General features: G+C 41.3%; 1 protein-coding gene across 1 annotated transcript in view; it reads left to right on the forward strand.

The window, feature by feature from the left end:
- LOC122550328 (obscurin-like) overlaps nt 1–17,090 on the forward strand; it is a 784,231-nt gene that overhangs the window by 576,785 nt on the left and 190,356 nt on the right. The window contains exons 77-80 of the mRNA XM_043691054.1: nt 287–366; nt 684–857; nt 10,376–10,535; nt 15,399–15,515. Of these exons, the coding sequence (XP_043546989.1) occupies nt 287–366; nt 684–857; nt 10,376–10,535; nt 15,399–15,515 (531 nt within the window). The remainder of the gene's footprint in view (nt 1–286; nt 367–683; nt 858–10,375; nt 10,536–15,398; nt 15,516–17,090) is intronic.

Genomic DNA, 17,090 nt, shown 5'->3' on the forward strand with positions numbered 1-17,090 from the left:
TGTAGTGAGTTAATTACTGTGTGTCCCCACCAATTCCCCAAAGCATGTCCAACACTTATAAGTCAGGAATGTGCTAGAATACTCATCACTTGTCTAGACGGATGCATTGTAGGTATACTTAGTTCAGTCAACAGTAGTTCAAGAAGGAAGGTCACCAGTGCCTTTTCAAGACTTCTGGGGAGAGACAATAAATGCTGGCTTTGCATATTTTTAAAAGTAGAAATTAAAAACTGGTCAATTATACACATCTTTACTCGTAAGTAAATTTATTTTTCATGTCTTATAGTTCTCAGCTGAAGTTGCATTGGAAAGCCCTGAAATCCCTGGTGAGATTGAATCAGAAGAGGAATACAGGAGAAAGTTATAGTGAGTGAACAGAGTTCCATTTTTACTCTAAAGTATTCTATTAAAATTATTTGATTAGCTAACTTGTTCTTTCTAAGAATAAAAATCTCTGATTCTCAATACACAGATTTCTCTTTAAAAATGATTTTCAAGTTAATTATTTGTTTAGTGACATATGATTGGCATAGAACTGTTTTCTCTTATTTACATATTATTTAACTGGAAAATGTATTTAAACAGGCAAAACGTTATAGTATCAATATTTCCTTATAATTACAATGTATTATTCACGTCAGAAGTTTTTATCTAAAAGTATATTATGATTTATGTGATTACAGCCTCCTTGTGCAGGATCTTATTGCAACTGAAAAAGAGTTTACGAAAAATTTACAATTCTTTGTCGACCATTATGTCAAACACACCGAAACAAGTGCCCACGTACCACCGTCCCTAGCAAATAGCAAAGAAACGATTTTCCGAAATATTAATGAGATTGCCGATTTTCACATCAGGTTTGTAACACTGAAGTTTGCAAGTAGATAACTGAATGCTATCCTTATAAACTTAACTCATGAAATTATTTTGAAAATAACGGACTCTACAAAAAGCTAATATCAAAATGTTTAACAAAGACAACTGTATTAAGGCTTGAAAATTTATAAACTATGCTGTCATTCTCTGGGGTTAATTTCAGATGTAATAAAAGAGATATATCCAATGCCCACGTCAGTTGAGAAGGCAAAGTAGAGCCATTTAGCACCTCCTACATGTCATTAGTATGATGGTCTCTGGGGGAAAGAAGCTAAATGCCTCACTTATACTGCTGTCCTGTGAAGCAGTAGCTTCTCACGGGTCTAATCATCATCATTGCGACAGAACCTAGAGCTGCTGTCCACTGAAATGTCTGGCTGACCTAATGGCAATTGTCAGATCCTGAATGCAAAGTCACAGTGGTCAGTTGCCATACTTCCTAAACCTGACATTACAGTCTCTATGCAGGTGTGATGTTCCTTTAGCATTCTGTTTTTCATTTGTGACCAATCGCCAGACCTGCAGCATGATGCATTTTTACATGCTATTAGCTGCATACACTCAAGATCCAGGTTTATTTAGGTAAGAGGAAGTTGTACACACATTGAGCATTTTTCAAACTGACAGACTTGTGGAGACAGCCAACACTGCTGCATCACCTTTGTAATGCCCTAACCAATGAGAATTAACCTGCCTGTTCTAAGATTTTGATTGACAGTTAACTGTTGACATTTCTTGTTGCATTTCCATATGACCCAATCAAACAGCACCCTCACTTTATTCCAAACAAAGTCATATCTCTTCCTCCAAGTCTTTATTTGTGTCTTAGTTCTGATGAATGATGAAAATCTTCAACTTCTAGTCTGCTTTTGGCATTGTTTAAATCACCAGATAGTTCTGGATTTTCAAACTTTAAGGTCTATAGAGTACTATTTCTCAGTGAAAGAGGTGGACCATTATTCACTCACCAAGCCTCAGGTTTAGAATTATACAACAATAAAAAGACAGCAGGAGGCCATTTTGCCCACCGTATCTGTGCTGGCTTGCTGAAAGAGCTCCTGACGTGGTGTCACTCCATTGCCTCTCCCCATAGAATCGCAAATCTTTCCTTTTCAGATAATGAAATTCCCTTTTGAAAGTCTTAATTGACCCTACCTTCCCAGTCTCATGCAGTACATTTTAGATCCTAACCACTCACTACATGAAAACATTTTTTCTTTGTATTGCCATTATTTCTTTTCTAATTAATTTGTTCCTGCTGGTTTTAAACCATCAACCTATTAGCAAATTTTGGGGGAAGATTTGTAGCTCAGGTTGAGGTTTTGGATGTCGGTTTGCTCGCTGAGCTGAAAGGTTCATTTTCAGACGTTTTGTAACCTTACTAGGTAACATCTTCAGTGGACCTCATGCAAAGCAATGCTGAACATTCCTGCTTTCTATTTATGTGTTTGGGTTTCTTTGGGTTGGTGATGTTATTTCCTGTGGTGAAGTCACTTCCTGTTCCTTTTCTCAGAGGGTGGTAGATGGAATCTAACTCGATGTGTTTGTTGATAGAGTTGGGTTGGTATATCTGGTCGGCATGAACGACCAACTAGCCACAAAGACATGACCCTCTCTCACTAGAATCCTCACATACGGATGAAGAAGGACACCACTTCAACTGGGACAATACACCCATCCTAGGACAAGCCAAACAAAGACACGCACGAGAATTCCTAGAAGCAAGGTATTCCAACTGGAACTCTATTAACAAACACATCGAGTTAGACTCCATCTACCACCCTCTGGGAAAAGGAACAGGAAGCGATTTCACCGCAGGAAATAACATCACGACCCCAAAGAAACCCAAACATATAAATAAAAGCAGGAATTTTTCAGCATTGCTTCGCCTAAAGTCCACTGAAGATGTTACCTAGTAAGGTAACGAAACATCTGAAAATAAACCTTTCAGCTCAACGAGCAACCCTACATCCAAAATCCACCTATTAGAAGTTTTTCCCTGTCTACTTTGTCTCCACCTTTCATGATTTTGACTCTTTCCATCAAATCTCCTCTCAACCTTTTCTTCCTCAAGAAGAACATTCCCAAATTCTACAATCTTTCCATCTAACTGATATTTCTCGTCTCTAAAAACATCTCCCTGGATCTTTTCAACAACCTCTATGCCTTCACTACAGTTTGGTGCTCTGAAGTGGAATCCATTTAAGTCTGAACCTATATTTTACACTGGTTTGATGTAACTTCCTTGCTTTTATACTCTGTGCCTCTGTTGATAAAACCCAGAATGCCATATGTTTTATTAATTGCACTCTCAACCTGATATGCCACCTTCAGTGATTTATGTACTTACACACCCAGGCTCCTCTACTCCTGTACCATCCTTAGAATTGTACCATTTACTTTATATTGTCTCTCCATGTCTTTCAGTTCACACTTCTGTGCAATAAATTTCAACCACCATTTGTCCATCTATTCCACCCGAACTGTCTATATCCTTTTGAAGTTCTACACAATCCTCCACATAGAGATATACAGCACGGGAACAGACCCTTCGGTCCAACTTGTCCATGCCGACCAGATATACCAACCCAATCTAGTCCCACCTGTCAGCACCTGGCCAATATCCCTCCGAAACCTTCCTATTCGGATACCCATCCAGATGCCTTTTAAATGTTGCAATTGTACCAGCCTCCACCACTTCCTCTGGCAGCTCATTCCATACACGTACCACTCCTTGCGTGACAATGTTGCCCCTTAGGTCTCTTTTATATCTTTCCCCTCTCACACTAAACCTATGCCCTCTAGTTCTGGACTCCCCCCACCCCAGAGAAAATACTTTTTTTTTTATCCTATCCATACCCCTCATGATTTTATAAACCTTTATAAGGTCACCCCTCAGCCTCCGACACTCCAGGGAAAACAGCCCCAGCCTATTCACCCTCTCCCTATAGCTCAAATCCTCCATCCCTGGCAACATCCTTGTAAATCTTTTCTAAACCCTTTCAGGTTTCGCAACATCTTTCCGATCGGAAGGAGACCAGAATTGCACATAATATTCCAATAGTGGCCGAACCAATGTCATGTACAGCCGCAACATGACATTTTGCAAGATGTTACCATCTATTTCTCTACATTCTATATCTTCCATGTCTTGTCCACAGTAAATTCTGATGCAGAATACTCATTTAGTATTTCTCCCATCTCCTGCAGCTCCACAGAAAGGCCACCTTGCTGATCTTTGAGGGGCCCTATTCTCTCCCTAGTTACCCTTTTGTCCTTAATATATTTGTAAAAGCCCTTTGGATTCTCCTTAATTCTATTTGCCAAAGCCACCTCATGTCCCCTAAGTTATGTATTATTCACAATTCTTGAAATTGTGTCCTTTACTCTAATATCTGGGTCATTTAATATATCATGCAGACTACAAGCCCCTAACACCGATCTCTGGGGAACTCCACTATAAATCTTCCTCCATTTTATGACCGTATTGCATCTATTGCATTTCGTCCATAAGTTCTACCTTTGATATCATTACTGTTGTGTGATACTTTATCAAGTGCCTCTAGGAAGTCAATGTACACCACCTAAACATCATTACTCTGATCAACACTGTGTTCCCTTGATAAATCCATGCTGGATTTCACCCACATTTACCCATGTGACAGTTTTATCCTGAATTACTGCACCACTAGGAGTCTCTACCACTGAAATTCAATTGACTAGTCTGGGTGTACTTATCATCCTTTTTTTAAACATTATTGTAGCAGTGAATTTTTTCAATGCTCTGGCTCCACTGTAAGCCAAGGGAAAAGCAGAATGTTATGGCTTATGCCTCTGCAATTCTCACTCTCACTCTGGAGCTTTTCATCTTACATATATCATGACTGAAATGCAAGAAAACAAACATTAGAAAGGGAACAGCAATTTCCATAGCATGAGAAGAGGATCAATTAGATTTTAGTTAGCATGTAGATACAACAGGACCTGTTAACTGTCCTAGTTAACTGATATCATTCAAATGGAAATTTGGCTATGATTGCCCATATTATCAACATGGGGATACAGCATTGATTGGCTATCTGTTTCCCATTTCTCAGTATAAAATGTGCAATGTGTGAACATATTTCTTTTGTCTGCAAAGAATGAGGCTGTGTGTGTGAATAAATGTGGTATTCTGGAATGCATAAGTGAATTACACTGCAAGCCTGACTTATAAGTTTAGTTTGATTTCCAGTTTAATTCCAAGCAAGGTCTGGATTATTTAGTAACTGTTGTCAAATATCAGAATTGCATAGAACATTACAGCGCAGTACAGGCCCTTTGGCCCTCAATGTTGCGCTGACCTGTGGAACCAGTGTGAAGCCCATATCTAATCTACACTATTTCATTTTCATCCATTTGTTTATCCAGTAACCATTTAAATGCCCTTAAGATTGGCAGGCCTACTACTGTTGCAGGCAGGGGGTTACAAGTCCCTACTACTCTAAAGAGTAAAGAAACTACCTCTGACATCTGTCCCATATCTATCATCCCTCAATTTAAAGCTATGTCCCCTTGTGCTAGCCATCACCATCTGAGGCGTCCACCTTGTCTAACCCTCTGATTATCTTATATGTCTCAATTAAGTCACCTTTCAATCTTCTCTCTAACGAAAACAGCCTCAAGTTTTTCCTCATAAGACTTTCCCTCCATATCAGGCAACATCCTAGTAAATCTCCTCTGAACCCTTTCCAAAGCTTCCATAACTTCCTATAATGCAGTGACCAAAACTATACTCCGAGTGCGGCTGCACCAGAGTTTTGTACAGCTGCAGCATGACCTCATGGCTCCGAAATTCAATCCCTCAATTGCATCTATTGATGTTGGACATCACACTCTGAGTTTGTCAGGTATGCTCTGGTTGAGCATACTCAGAACATTGTCTTGACTGCCCACACCAGGCAATGTGCTGTTTCTGACAGACTGCTTTTTTTTTGAGGACATTCAGCCTAAATACCTGAAATCATTACAAGCACCGAAACTGATATATCACATTGTGAGTTATGTAGATTGTCCTAAGGCTTGACAGCAGCATCCTGTTAGTGGAAAAATACCATTTCTGTGTTGTTGCACAATAGCTATTTCCAACCTCCAACTCAATCCATTGTTCAGATTTTTCAGACACCTTCTAGAGCAATTGGAGAAAGACAAGGCACCATTTTGTGCTCAAAGTAGGATCCCTAGGTACTTCCAAGAGTTTGCATAATATACAGTTGGATGAACTTCGGATCATTCGGGAGGCAGTGGGGGTTATTGACAGGACTTACAGAGAGGTAGTCACTCCCCAGATAAAAGAAAAAGACAGATGAGTGACAGTTAGGGGACAGAAAGGGAACCGGCAGGCAGTGGAGGGATCCACTGTGGCCATTCCCCTCAACAATAAGTTTACCTTTTTGGATACTGTTGGGGGGGATAACTTACTAGGGGAAAGCAGTGGGGCACCTGCTGCTCAGAAGGGAAGGGGGAAGAGGAGCAGAGCAGTAGTCATTGGGGACTCGATAGTTAGGGGGACAGATAGGAGGTTCTGTGGGGACGAGAGAGACTCACGGTTGGTGTGTTGCCTCCCGGGTGCCAGGGTCCATGATGTCTCTGATCATGTTTTTGGGATCCTTCGGGGGGAGGGAGAGCAGCCCCAAGTCGTGGCCACATTGGCACCAACGGCATAGGTTGGAAGAGAGATGGGGACTTGAGGCAGAAATTCAGGGAGCTAGGATGGAAGCTTAGAGCTCGGACGAACAGAGTTATTTTCTCTGGTTTGCTGCCCGTGCCACGTGCTAGGGAGGTGAAGAATAGGGAGAGAAAGGAGTTGAACAAGTGGCTATAGGGATGGTGCAGGAGGGAGGGTTTCGGGTTTTTGGATAATTGGAGCTCTTTCTGGGGTAGGTGGGACCTCTACAACCAGGATGGTCTTCATCTAAACCAGAGGGGTACCAATATCCTGGGTGGGAAATTCGCCAAAGCTATTAAGGTGGATTTAAACTAATACAGCAGGGGGATGGGAACCAAAATTGTACGACAGGTACAGAAGAGGATGAGAGTAGGCAGTTCCAAAATCAAGTATCTGACACTGGAAAGCGAGAACCTGGATTGAAGTGTGTGTACTTCAATGCGAGGAGCATCCGAAATAAAGTGGGTGAACTGGCAGCGTGGGTTGGTACATGGGACTTCGATGTTGTGGCCATTACGAAGACATGGATAGAGCAGGGACAGGAATGGCATTGCAGGTTCCGAGATTCAGATGTTTCAGTAAGAACAGAGAAGATGGTAAAAGAGGGGGAGGTGTGGCATTGTTGATCTGGGACAATATTACAGTTGTAGAAAGGATGTTTGGGGACTCGTTAACTGAGGTAGTATGGGCTGAGATTAGAAATAGGAAAGGAGAAGTCACCACGCTGGGGGTTTTCTATAGGCCTCCGAATAGTCCCAGAGATATAGAGGAAAGGATAGCAAAGATGATTCTCGATAGAAGTGAGAGGCAGGGTAGTTGTCATGGGAGACTTCAACTATCCAAATATTGACTGGGATCATTACAGTACGAGTACTATAGATGGGTTAGTTTTTGTCCAGTGTGTGCAGGAGGGCTTCCTGACACAGTATGTAGACAGGCCAACAAGGGGCGAAGCCACTTTAGATTTAGTACTGGGTAACGAGCCTCGCCAGGTGTTAGATTTGGAAGTAGGTGAGCACTTTGGAGTCAGCGATCACAATTCTGTCAGGTTTACTTTAGTGATGGAAAGGGATAGGTGTACTCCACCGAGCAAGAGTTACAGCTGGGGGAAGGGAAATTACGATGCAATTAGGAAAGATTTAGGAAGCGTAGAATGGGGAAGGAAACTGCAGGGGATGAGCACATTAAAAAGTGGAGCTTATTCAAGGAAAAGTTCCTGTGTGTCCTAGATAAGTATGTACCTGTCAGGCCGGGAGGAAAGATATAGAACGCATGAGCCGTGGTTTACTAAGGAAGTGGAATCCCTGGTCAAGAAGAAGAAAAAAGCTTATGTTAGGACAAAATGTAAAAACTCAGGGCGCTTGAGGGTTACAAGGAAGTCAGGAAAGACCTAAAAAGAGAGCTCAGAAGAGCCAGGAGGAGACATGAGAAGTTATTGGCGGATAGGATCAGGGTTAACCCTAAGGCTTTCCATAGGTATGTCAGGAATAAAAGAGTTAAATTAGGGCCAATAACGGATAATAGTGGGAAATTGTGTGTGGAATCAGAGGAGATAGGGGAAGCACTAAATAAATATTTTTTGACAGTGTTCACTATAGAAAATGAAAATGTTGGCAAGAAAGATACAGAGATACTTGCATCTAGAATAGAAGAGATCGAGGTTCACAAGGAAGAGGTATTAGAAATACTGCAGAGTGTGAAAATAGACAAGTCCCCTGGGCCGGATGGGATCTATCCTAGGATCCTCTGGGAAGCAAGGGAAGAGATAGCCGAGCCTTTGACATTAATCTTCAAATCATCATTGTCTACAGGAATAGTGCCTGAGGACTGGAGGATAGCAAATGTGGTTCCCTTGTTCAAAAAGGGTCGTAAAGACACCCCTGGTAATTACAGACCAGTGAGACTCACTTCAGTTGTTGGTAAAGTGTTGGAAAAGGTTATAAGAGATAGGATTTATAACCATCTAGAAAAGAATAATCTGATCAGGGACAGTCAGCACAGCTTTGTGAAGGGTAGGTCGTGCCTAACGAATCTTATTGAGTATTTTGACAAAGTGACCAAACAGATAGATGAGAGTAAACCGGTTGATGTGGCGTATATGGGTTTCAGCAAGGCGTTCGAAAAGGTTCCCCACAGTAGGCTATTATACAAAATGCCGAGGAATGGGATTGTGGGAGACATAGCAGTTTGGTTCAGTAATTGGCTTGCTGAAAGAAAACAGAGGGTTGTAGTTGATGGAACATGTTCATCTTGGTATCCACTTACTAGCGGCATACCGCAAGGGTCGGTGTTGGGTCCACTGCTGTTCGTCATTTTTATAAATGACCTGGATGAGGGCTTAGAAGGGTGGGTTAGTAAATTTGCGGACGACACTAAGGTCAGTGGAGTTGTGGATAGTGACGAAGGATGTAGTAGGTTGCAGAGAGACATAGATAGGATGCAGAGCTGGGCCGAGAGGTGGCAAATGGAGTTTAATGTGGACAAGTGTGAGGTGATACACTTTGGACGGAGTAATCAGAATGCAAAGTACTGGGCTAATGATAAGATTCTTGGGAGTGCAGATGAGCAGAGAGATCTCGTTGTCCATATACACAGATCCCAGAAAGTTGCCACCAGATTGACAGAGTTGTTAAGAAAGCATACAGTGTTTTGGCCTTTATTAATAGAGGGATTGAGTTCCGGAACCAGGATGTTATGCTGCAGCTGTACAAAGCTCTGGTATGGCCACACTTGGAGTATTGTGTACAGTTATGGTCACCACATTATCAGAAGGATGTGGAAGCTTTGGAAAGGGTGCAGAGGAGATTTACTAGGATGTTGCCTGGTATGGAAGGAATGTCTTACGAGGAAAGGCTGAGGGCCTTGAGGCTGTTCTTGTTAGAGAGAAGAAGGTTGAGAGGTGACTTAATGGAGACATACAAGATAATCAGAGGGTTAGATAGGGTGGACAGGGAGAGCCTTTTTCCAAGTATGGGGACAGCAAACACAAGGGGACACAACTTTAAAGTGAGGGGAGATAAGTATAAGACAGATGTCAAAGGGTATGGAATGCAACGGTAGTAGATTCGGCAAGTTTAAGTTCATTTAAGTTGTCATTGGACAGGCATATGGACATACATGGAATGGTGTAGGTGGGATGGGCTTCAGATTCTTATGACTGGGCCGCGCAACATCAAGGGCCGAAGGGCCTGTACTGCGCTGTAATGTTCTATGTTCTGTGTAGATGGGCTTGAGATTGGTATGATAGGTCGGCGCTACATTGAGGGCCGAAGGGCCTTTACTGCGCTGTAATATTCTATGTTCTATATACAGTCAGCAAAGATTTTATCAGGATAGTCATTACCAAGCATAATAGTCTTGATATGCTCTATCTCAGCACCAAGTTTACACAATGCAGATAGCTGGGACCCTTTGCACAATGTTGCCAATAAGGCTAATCTTGCAGCAAATGGAATTGTAGGAATTCCAAAACACACAAAGATCAGTGAATGTCGGCTTGCATAGGTCATCGAAAACAACTAGCATGTCAAGGAAAAGGAGCTGATTTGATTACTCCAGAGATGAATCTGACTTCAGAGTCTGTTAAGCAGCTTCAGGAAATTCTTGGATGCAGCTACAAATTCAAATATAATAAACTGGGTCATCAATGTATCAGAAGGGGTGGTGAGTTTTGTAAATCCAGCCGTAGGTGTGTACAGACCAGTCACATGAGAGTAACCCTGGAGATGTGAGGGAAGGCTTATATACTAAATCAAATGTTGCATAAGAAATTCCTGTTTCACTTTGTTTCAGCACATTCCTGAATGACCTTTTGAAATGTCAGACGGATGATGATATTGCTTTGTGCTTCATCAAGAACAGTGATGGATTTGATAAATACATGCATTACTTAGTTGGACAAGTACAGGCTGAATCTCATATCACTAATCCAGCTGTCCAAGACTTTTATAATGTAAGTGTTATTTTAAGAAAATGTAAGTAAAGCTGTCCATTAATACTTCATGCTGCCGAAGTATTTAGAGTGGTGTCAAACTACTTATTTCATGAAACCGTAGCGAGATAACGGCAAAGGTATTTATAAATTTAAGAATAAATATAGATTCAGATCCATATGCTTAAAACCAAAAAGTGCACGCAATTGAACAATGGTATTGTTTCTGTTTAATAGATAAAATTTGTAACAGTAAGACTCTAAGGATATTCTTTCTTTCAGAACAGTTTGCTGTTTTATTTAAGTCTGTCATTTTTTAAATTAGAACTGAAGTTGAATCGTTTGTTATTTTTGGCTAAGTGCAAGTTGCCCAACAATATTTCTCACAATATCTTACCAAATGCACTTTATTGTCTACATACCTCACTCCTATAGCATTTCCCTATCCAATTCAATCCCCAACTCACCACATATTATTTCCAGAACAATTTGCCACTCACCAGATGTATGCTGAAAGACCAGCATCCCTTCTGCCCATGCCACCTATAAAAGCCAAATGCGCTCCCAGACACATCCAGAATTGACAATCCAGAATTGCCCTGCATGTTCCTGGCATTTACCTCAGACATGGCAGTTGGGGAAATGGATGTCCAATTTGCAGGTAGGGACCTGGAGGTCCTGCTGGATGGAGTGGTGCAAACAAGGGACATCCTCTTCCCTCATGACCATCTATGTAGGCCACAATGCCAAACTTGGTCCTAGTTGCTAACTGGGTTAGGCAGTCTCAGCTATCCGGAAGCTTGACCAGCAGTGCACGAAGAATGTCAATGGCCTGTCCATTTCACAAGCATAAATGTCCACACCTTCTCTCCAATACCTCACATTCTGTTTTTCTACTCTGTGCCTATCTCCAAACAAAACACATGCATTTCCACTCTCTCACATAGCTTGCAACATCTTCCCTCACTTGCTGTCTCCCACTCTAGCTCCCAACACCATTAATCTTGCATGCCCTGTACATTGTCTACTCACTCACTTCTGGATCAGCATCAAAAGGAAGAACTATGTTCCCCACTTCCTGAGTGACTGACTAAATACATCCAAGGCCCTGGACTGGTAGCAGAGTCTCCCTTTGATTACTGTGCCATGTCCTCCTAAGCGCAGACTATTTCCTTTGACTGGAGATTGAGACAATCATGACAAATTTATTAGCTTTATGTCTGTAAATGGCAAGGCAAGAATGCTGTGTGCATCCAGGTAGGCTCAGAGTGAATAAGCACTGCGTCAGAAGTGAAGTAACCAGAGATTTAGCCAGGTTCAGTCTATGAGGTAGGTGCATGTTCCTAAGCGCACATTATTCTTACCACAGCATTAGAATGATATTGGCCAGTGCAGTCCGAGGTTCAGAAGTGTACTGTTAGTAGATTGGAGATGTGCCACGAGGGTTCTTAGAGGCTGGCACATGTCAGATGCCAATGTCCATGGATGTGGGTTGCATGAGGCTGGCATCCATAGAACGTGTTCTGAGATTTTGGTGGCTGGTGTCCCATATGGTTGTCATCCACAGCCAACAGTTAGCTGAAGTCGCCAGGTTCAGGCTCTGATCTCCATGTCAAGAATTGATGAAGTCTTGCACTGTTAAAGGTTAGACATTTCACAAACTATAATTCTGTTAATTGGCAACTCACCACTATTCAGCAGGAAACTTGCCAAGCTGCTCAGCAAGAACATAAAGGATGCAGCAGGATACTCCTGACATCAAATAAGATGTCTCCAATGCTGCCACAAATTTTGGCATAGCCACATCACTCAGACCCATATAAAATTCCACCCATCGTTCTTTATTGCACGTTCAAAAGGCAAATGAACACAACAGTCCTTCAGTGATCCAATAGTGTATTGCATTTAGACATTTTACATTTATTCATTCATGGGATGAGGGCATTGCTGGGCCAGCATTTATTGTCCATCTCGAATTGCCCAGAGGGCAATTAAGAGATAACCACATTGCTGTGGGTCAGGAGTCACATGGAGGCCAGACCAGGTAAGGATGGCGGATTCCTTCCCGACAGGACATTAGTGAACCAGATTGATTTTTCTGACAATCGGCAGTGGATTCATGGTCATCATTAGACTATTAATTCCAGATTTTTATTGAATTTAAATTTCACCATTTGCCATGGCAGGATTCAAACCCAGATCCCCAGCATATTCCCTGGGTCGCTAGATTAACAATCCAGCAATAATACTGTTAGGCCATCACCACCCATCTGATTACAAAATAATGATTAAACAGATTTATTCATAAAATAGTTTTGTTACAAAATTTCAGTTGATACACACTTCCTTAAAGTCCATGTAAAACTAGTTAACAAGTAAGAATTCTAAAGAAGAGGCATACCAAATTCAAAACGATAACTCTGTTTCTCTCGTTGGATGCTGCTAGACATGTTAATTTTCTCCAGCATTCTCTATGTTTGTAACAAACTAGAAAGTTGGAGCACATTTCCACTTTGACACTGCAGTGCACCATCCCGATCCAGTAAAAACAATACCATATGTAAAACAAGCAGGAAGTAAATAGTTTGTATTTTGAGGGTTATATATGGAACAATGGTATTTCTTTTGAATGGAACCTACTCTTTTAAAACTCTTCATACTCTCCCTTATGAATAGCACTGCAGGGGCACCTACACTAGGTAGGATGCAGTAGTTCAAAAGGCTTACTATAGTTTGTCATAGGAAATTATAGATGAGCAACATATGCTGGCCTTAAGGGGCATGGGTAGGGTAAATAGGCAAAGTCTTTTCCCTGGGGTCGGGGAGTCCAGAATAGAGGGCATAGGTTTAGGGTGAGAGGGGAAAGATATAAAAGAGACCTAAGGGGCAACATTTTCACGCAGAGGGTGGTACGTGTATGGAATGAGCTGCCAGAGGAAGTGGTGGAGGCTGGTACAACTGCAACATTTAAGAGGCGTTTGGATGAATATATGAATAGGAAGGGTTTGGAGGGTTATGGGCCGGGTGCTGGAAGATGGGACTAGATTGGGTTGGGATATCTGGTTGGCATGGACGGTTTGGACGAAAGGGTCTGTACATCTCTCTGACTCTATGACTCTATATGCATTGTAACGCAAGAATTCCTGTTAAAGACATTTTAGGAATGGATTTTCAATTAGCTCCAAGCCAAATTCTGAAATGGATACAATTTAGGTTCACTATGTTGTTATATCCTTAAATAATTTAATGTACTCAAACATGGACAAAAGATTTGAATTCCAGAGGTGAGAGTGACAGCCCTTGACATCAAGACCGCATTTCACTGAGTATGGCATCAAGGAGCCCTGGCAAAACTGGAATCAGTGGTTATCAGGGGCAAACACTCTGCTGGTGTGAGTCATACTTGGCACAGCGGAAGATGATTGTGGAGGGTCAATCATCTCAGCTCCAGGGCATTTCTTCAGGAGTCCCTCAGGGTTGTGTTCTAGGCCCAACAATCTTCAGCTGCTTCATCAATGACGTTCCCTCTGTTACAAGCTCAGAAGTGGGGATATTGGCCGATGATTGCACAGTGTTCGGCACCATTTGTGACTCTTCAGATACTGAAGCAGTCCGTGCTCAAATGCAACAAGATCTGGACAATATCCAGGCTTAGGCCAATAAGTGGCAAGTAACATTCAAGCCATACAAATGCCAGACAATGACCATCACCAATAAGAGACAGTCTCACCACCACCCCTTGCCATTCAACGGTATTACCATCACTGGATCCCCCACTGTCAACATCCTTGGGGTTACCATTGACTAGAAACACAACTGGACTCACCACATAAACACAGTCGCTACAAGAGCAGGTCAGAGACTAGGGATACTGCAGCAAGGAACTCACTTCCTGACACCCCAAAGTCTATTCACCATCTACAAGGCACAAGTCAGGAGTGTAAAGAAATGCTCCCCACTTGCCTGGATGGGTGCAGCTCCAACAACACTCAAGGAGCTTGACACCATCCAGGACAAAGTAACCCACTTGATTGGCAACACATCTACAAATATTCAATCCCTCCACCACCGGCACTCAGTACACATTATTGCTACTATCTACAAGATGCACTGCAGAAATTCACCAAAGTTCCTTAGGCAGCACCTTTCAAACCCACAACCACTTCCATCGAGAAGGACAAGGGCAGCAAGTACTTGGGAGTTCCCCTCCAAGCCACTCACCACTCTGACTTGGAAATATACTACCGTTCCTTCATAGTCATTGGGTCAAAATCCTGGAATTCCCTCCCTACTGGCAATGTGGGTCAACCCACAGCAAGTGGATTGCACCTGTTCAAGAAGGCAGCTCACCTCCATCTTCTCAAGGGCAAATAAGGATGGGCTGTCAATGCTGGCCATGTAGAAGTGGGTACTGCAGATGCTGGAGATTAGAGTCAAGGTTACAGTGGTGCTGGAAAAGCACAGCAGGTCAGGCAGCATCTGAGTAACAGGCCTCATTCCTGATGAAGGGTTTTTGCCCGAAACATCAATTCTCCTGCTCCTCGGATGCTGCCTAACCTGCTGTGCTCTTCCAGCACCACTATCAATGCTGGCCAGCCAGTGATGCCCCAGCCCCACAAATGGATAAAAGAAAATGCTGTTCTGCAAGTATGCTATGATCATTGATAAGAAAAGTGCTATGTTAAAGTCCTGAACTGATCAGCACTCTGATTTATTAGAAAACAGTTTTATGGTCGGATTGCCTACTTCGGTATGAAATGGTCAATTTTGTGCTCTTTAATCTTCTGGTCATTACTAGTGAAAGAAAGATGGATGTACTGTCATTTATTGCACTGCACAATGATGAATCTGGTTTCTTAATAGTGACTAATGTTGTTGTCCCAGAAATACACAGATGAAATATCATCAGCACAGGACCCATCGGAATCCCCAGTGCCACCTATTCATAATTTCTTAGAGAAGCCTCCCAATAGACTCTTGAAATATCAAAATTTTCTCAAGGTAAGTCATAGATTGTCTGGGATTGTAATATTGAAAATTATCAATGATCTTACTACACATCTTTGCCAGTAATCCCAGTGAAAATGTAATAAACGTAGTTGAACTTTTAATTAAGTTTCAAAATCAGAGAGTTTGTATTTGGTCGTTGGAACACAGCATAACTGAGAGTATGAATATAAAAACATATAAATACTTGTACCTTAGTAAATTTAGTTAGTTTGGATTCTGAACTTTATAGGAATTAGCCATGATCATAGTGATATTATTTTGACTTTGAGGATAGATTTGGCTCAAAGCTAAAACTAAAATCATGAAGATTCAAATTATATGACTTGGTACTCAGAAGACAGTAAGGACATTGCCACTGCTCCAGAATGATAGACTGGCCAATACCATCACAAGATACTTATGGCTAAGAAACCATTCAGCCTATCATGATTTATACATTGTGACCAACCTGAAGCTTTCCCATTGCTACATATTACTTCTTAAAAGAAAGCATGATTTTTGCGAGTAATGCTCAGAACAGTGTTTAGCGCTTACTATATGAATAAATTTTCCTTACTACTTTGAAACCATGTTCCCTTCTCATACTCAATTTATTTTGTACTATTACAAATTAACTTATTTCAATCCATTCCAAATGAAAGACTGACCAATACCAAATCACATTTAGCTGTTCAAGATTATATCTTCAGTCTGAAGTACCTCAGTCTGAAATGCCCAAACTTCTGTCTTTTGACATAACAGTAAAAATCTGCATAAAGGTTCCTCCTCATTGCCATCAGTGTTGGAATGTCTCCATTATCTCACTCATCAGAACGAGACACACTAGTCAAGGTTTGGCCAGATGGGAGCATTGTATGATTTAGCCTATATTTCTTGCTTGTATTTTGGGCTATTTTGAACTTCTTTGCATTCTGTTAATTGTTGTTCTAGTTCATTTGAATGTTTTGAACATTGAGAGTATTATAACTTTTAAGTCTCATTCAAAATCATCTGTAACATTTTGAGCACAGTTCAAGGATTATATTTCAGTGACAAAAATATTTTTTATTGACCATGTAAAACAAATTGGATTTTGCCATGTTATGTAGCAGTTGTTGTTGTAATATGTTCACCAATGTTACTTTCTATAATCAATACAATACGCTTTATCTGCATGAAATTTCATCTGCAAACCGTTGTCCTACACATGCATTGGTTTAGCTAGTTTTGAAGTTTCTGGACTCCTTCCTTGAATTCCACAGCTCTTCCAACTTTGGTATTATCTACAAATTTGACTAATTTGCATCACTTTCCAAAATCCAGTGTGAATTTGGCACGTTTCTGTTGTCCAAAAATGGAGCATCTCTGTTTGAGTATCGATATGTAAATTATTATGGCTTATGCCACAAATTTTCAATTCAACTTGAATCTACAGCATGTTCATAAAAACAGAAAATTTGCATTGCAGCTTAACCTCTCGAAATCACAAAGCAATCTAAATCTAATGAAGTACTTTTCTGTTGTGGTGTAGAAAGTGTGACAATATGAAAAAAAAACGATTTGTTTTTAAGATGATAATTGAGACTG

The sequence above is a fragment of the Chiloscyllium plagiosum genome, chromosome 5 (genome assembly GCF_004010195.1).
Source record: "Chiloscyllium plagiosum isolate BGI_BamShark_2017 chromosome 5, ASM401019v2, whole genome shotgun sequence".
Classification (NCBI taxonomy): Eukaryota; Metazoa; Chordata; class Chondrichthyes; order Orectolobiformes; family Hemiscylliidae; genus Chiloscyllium; species Chiloscyllium plagiosum.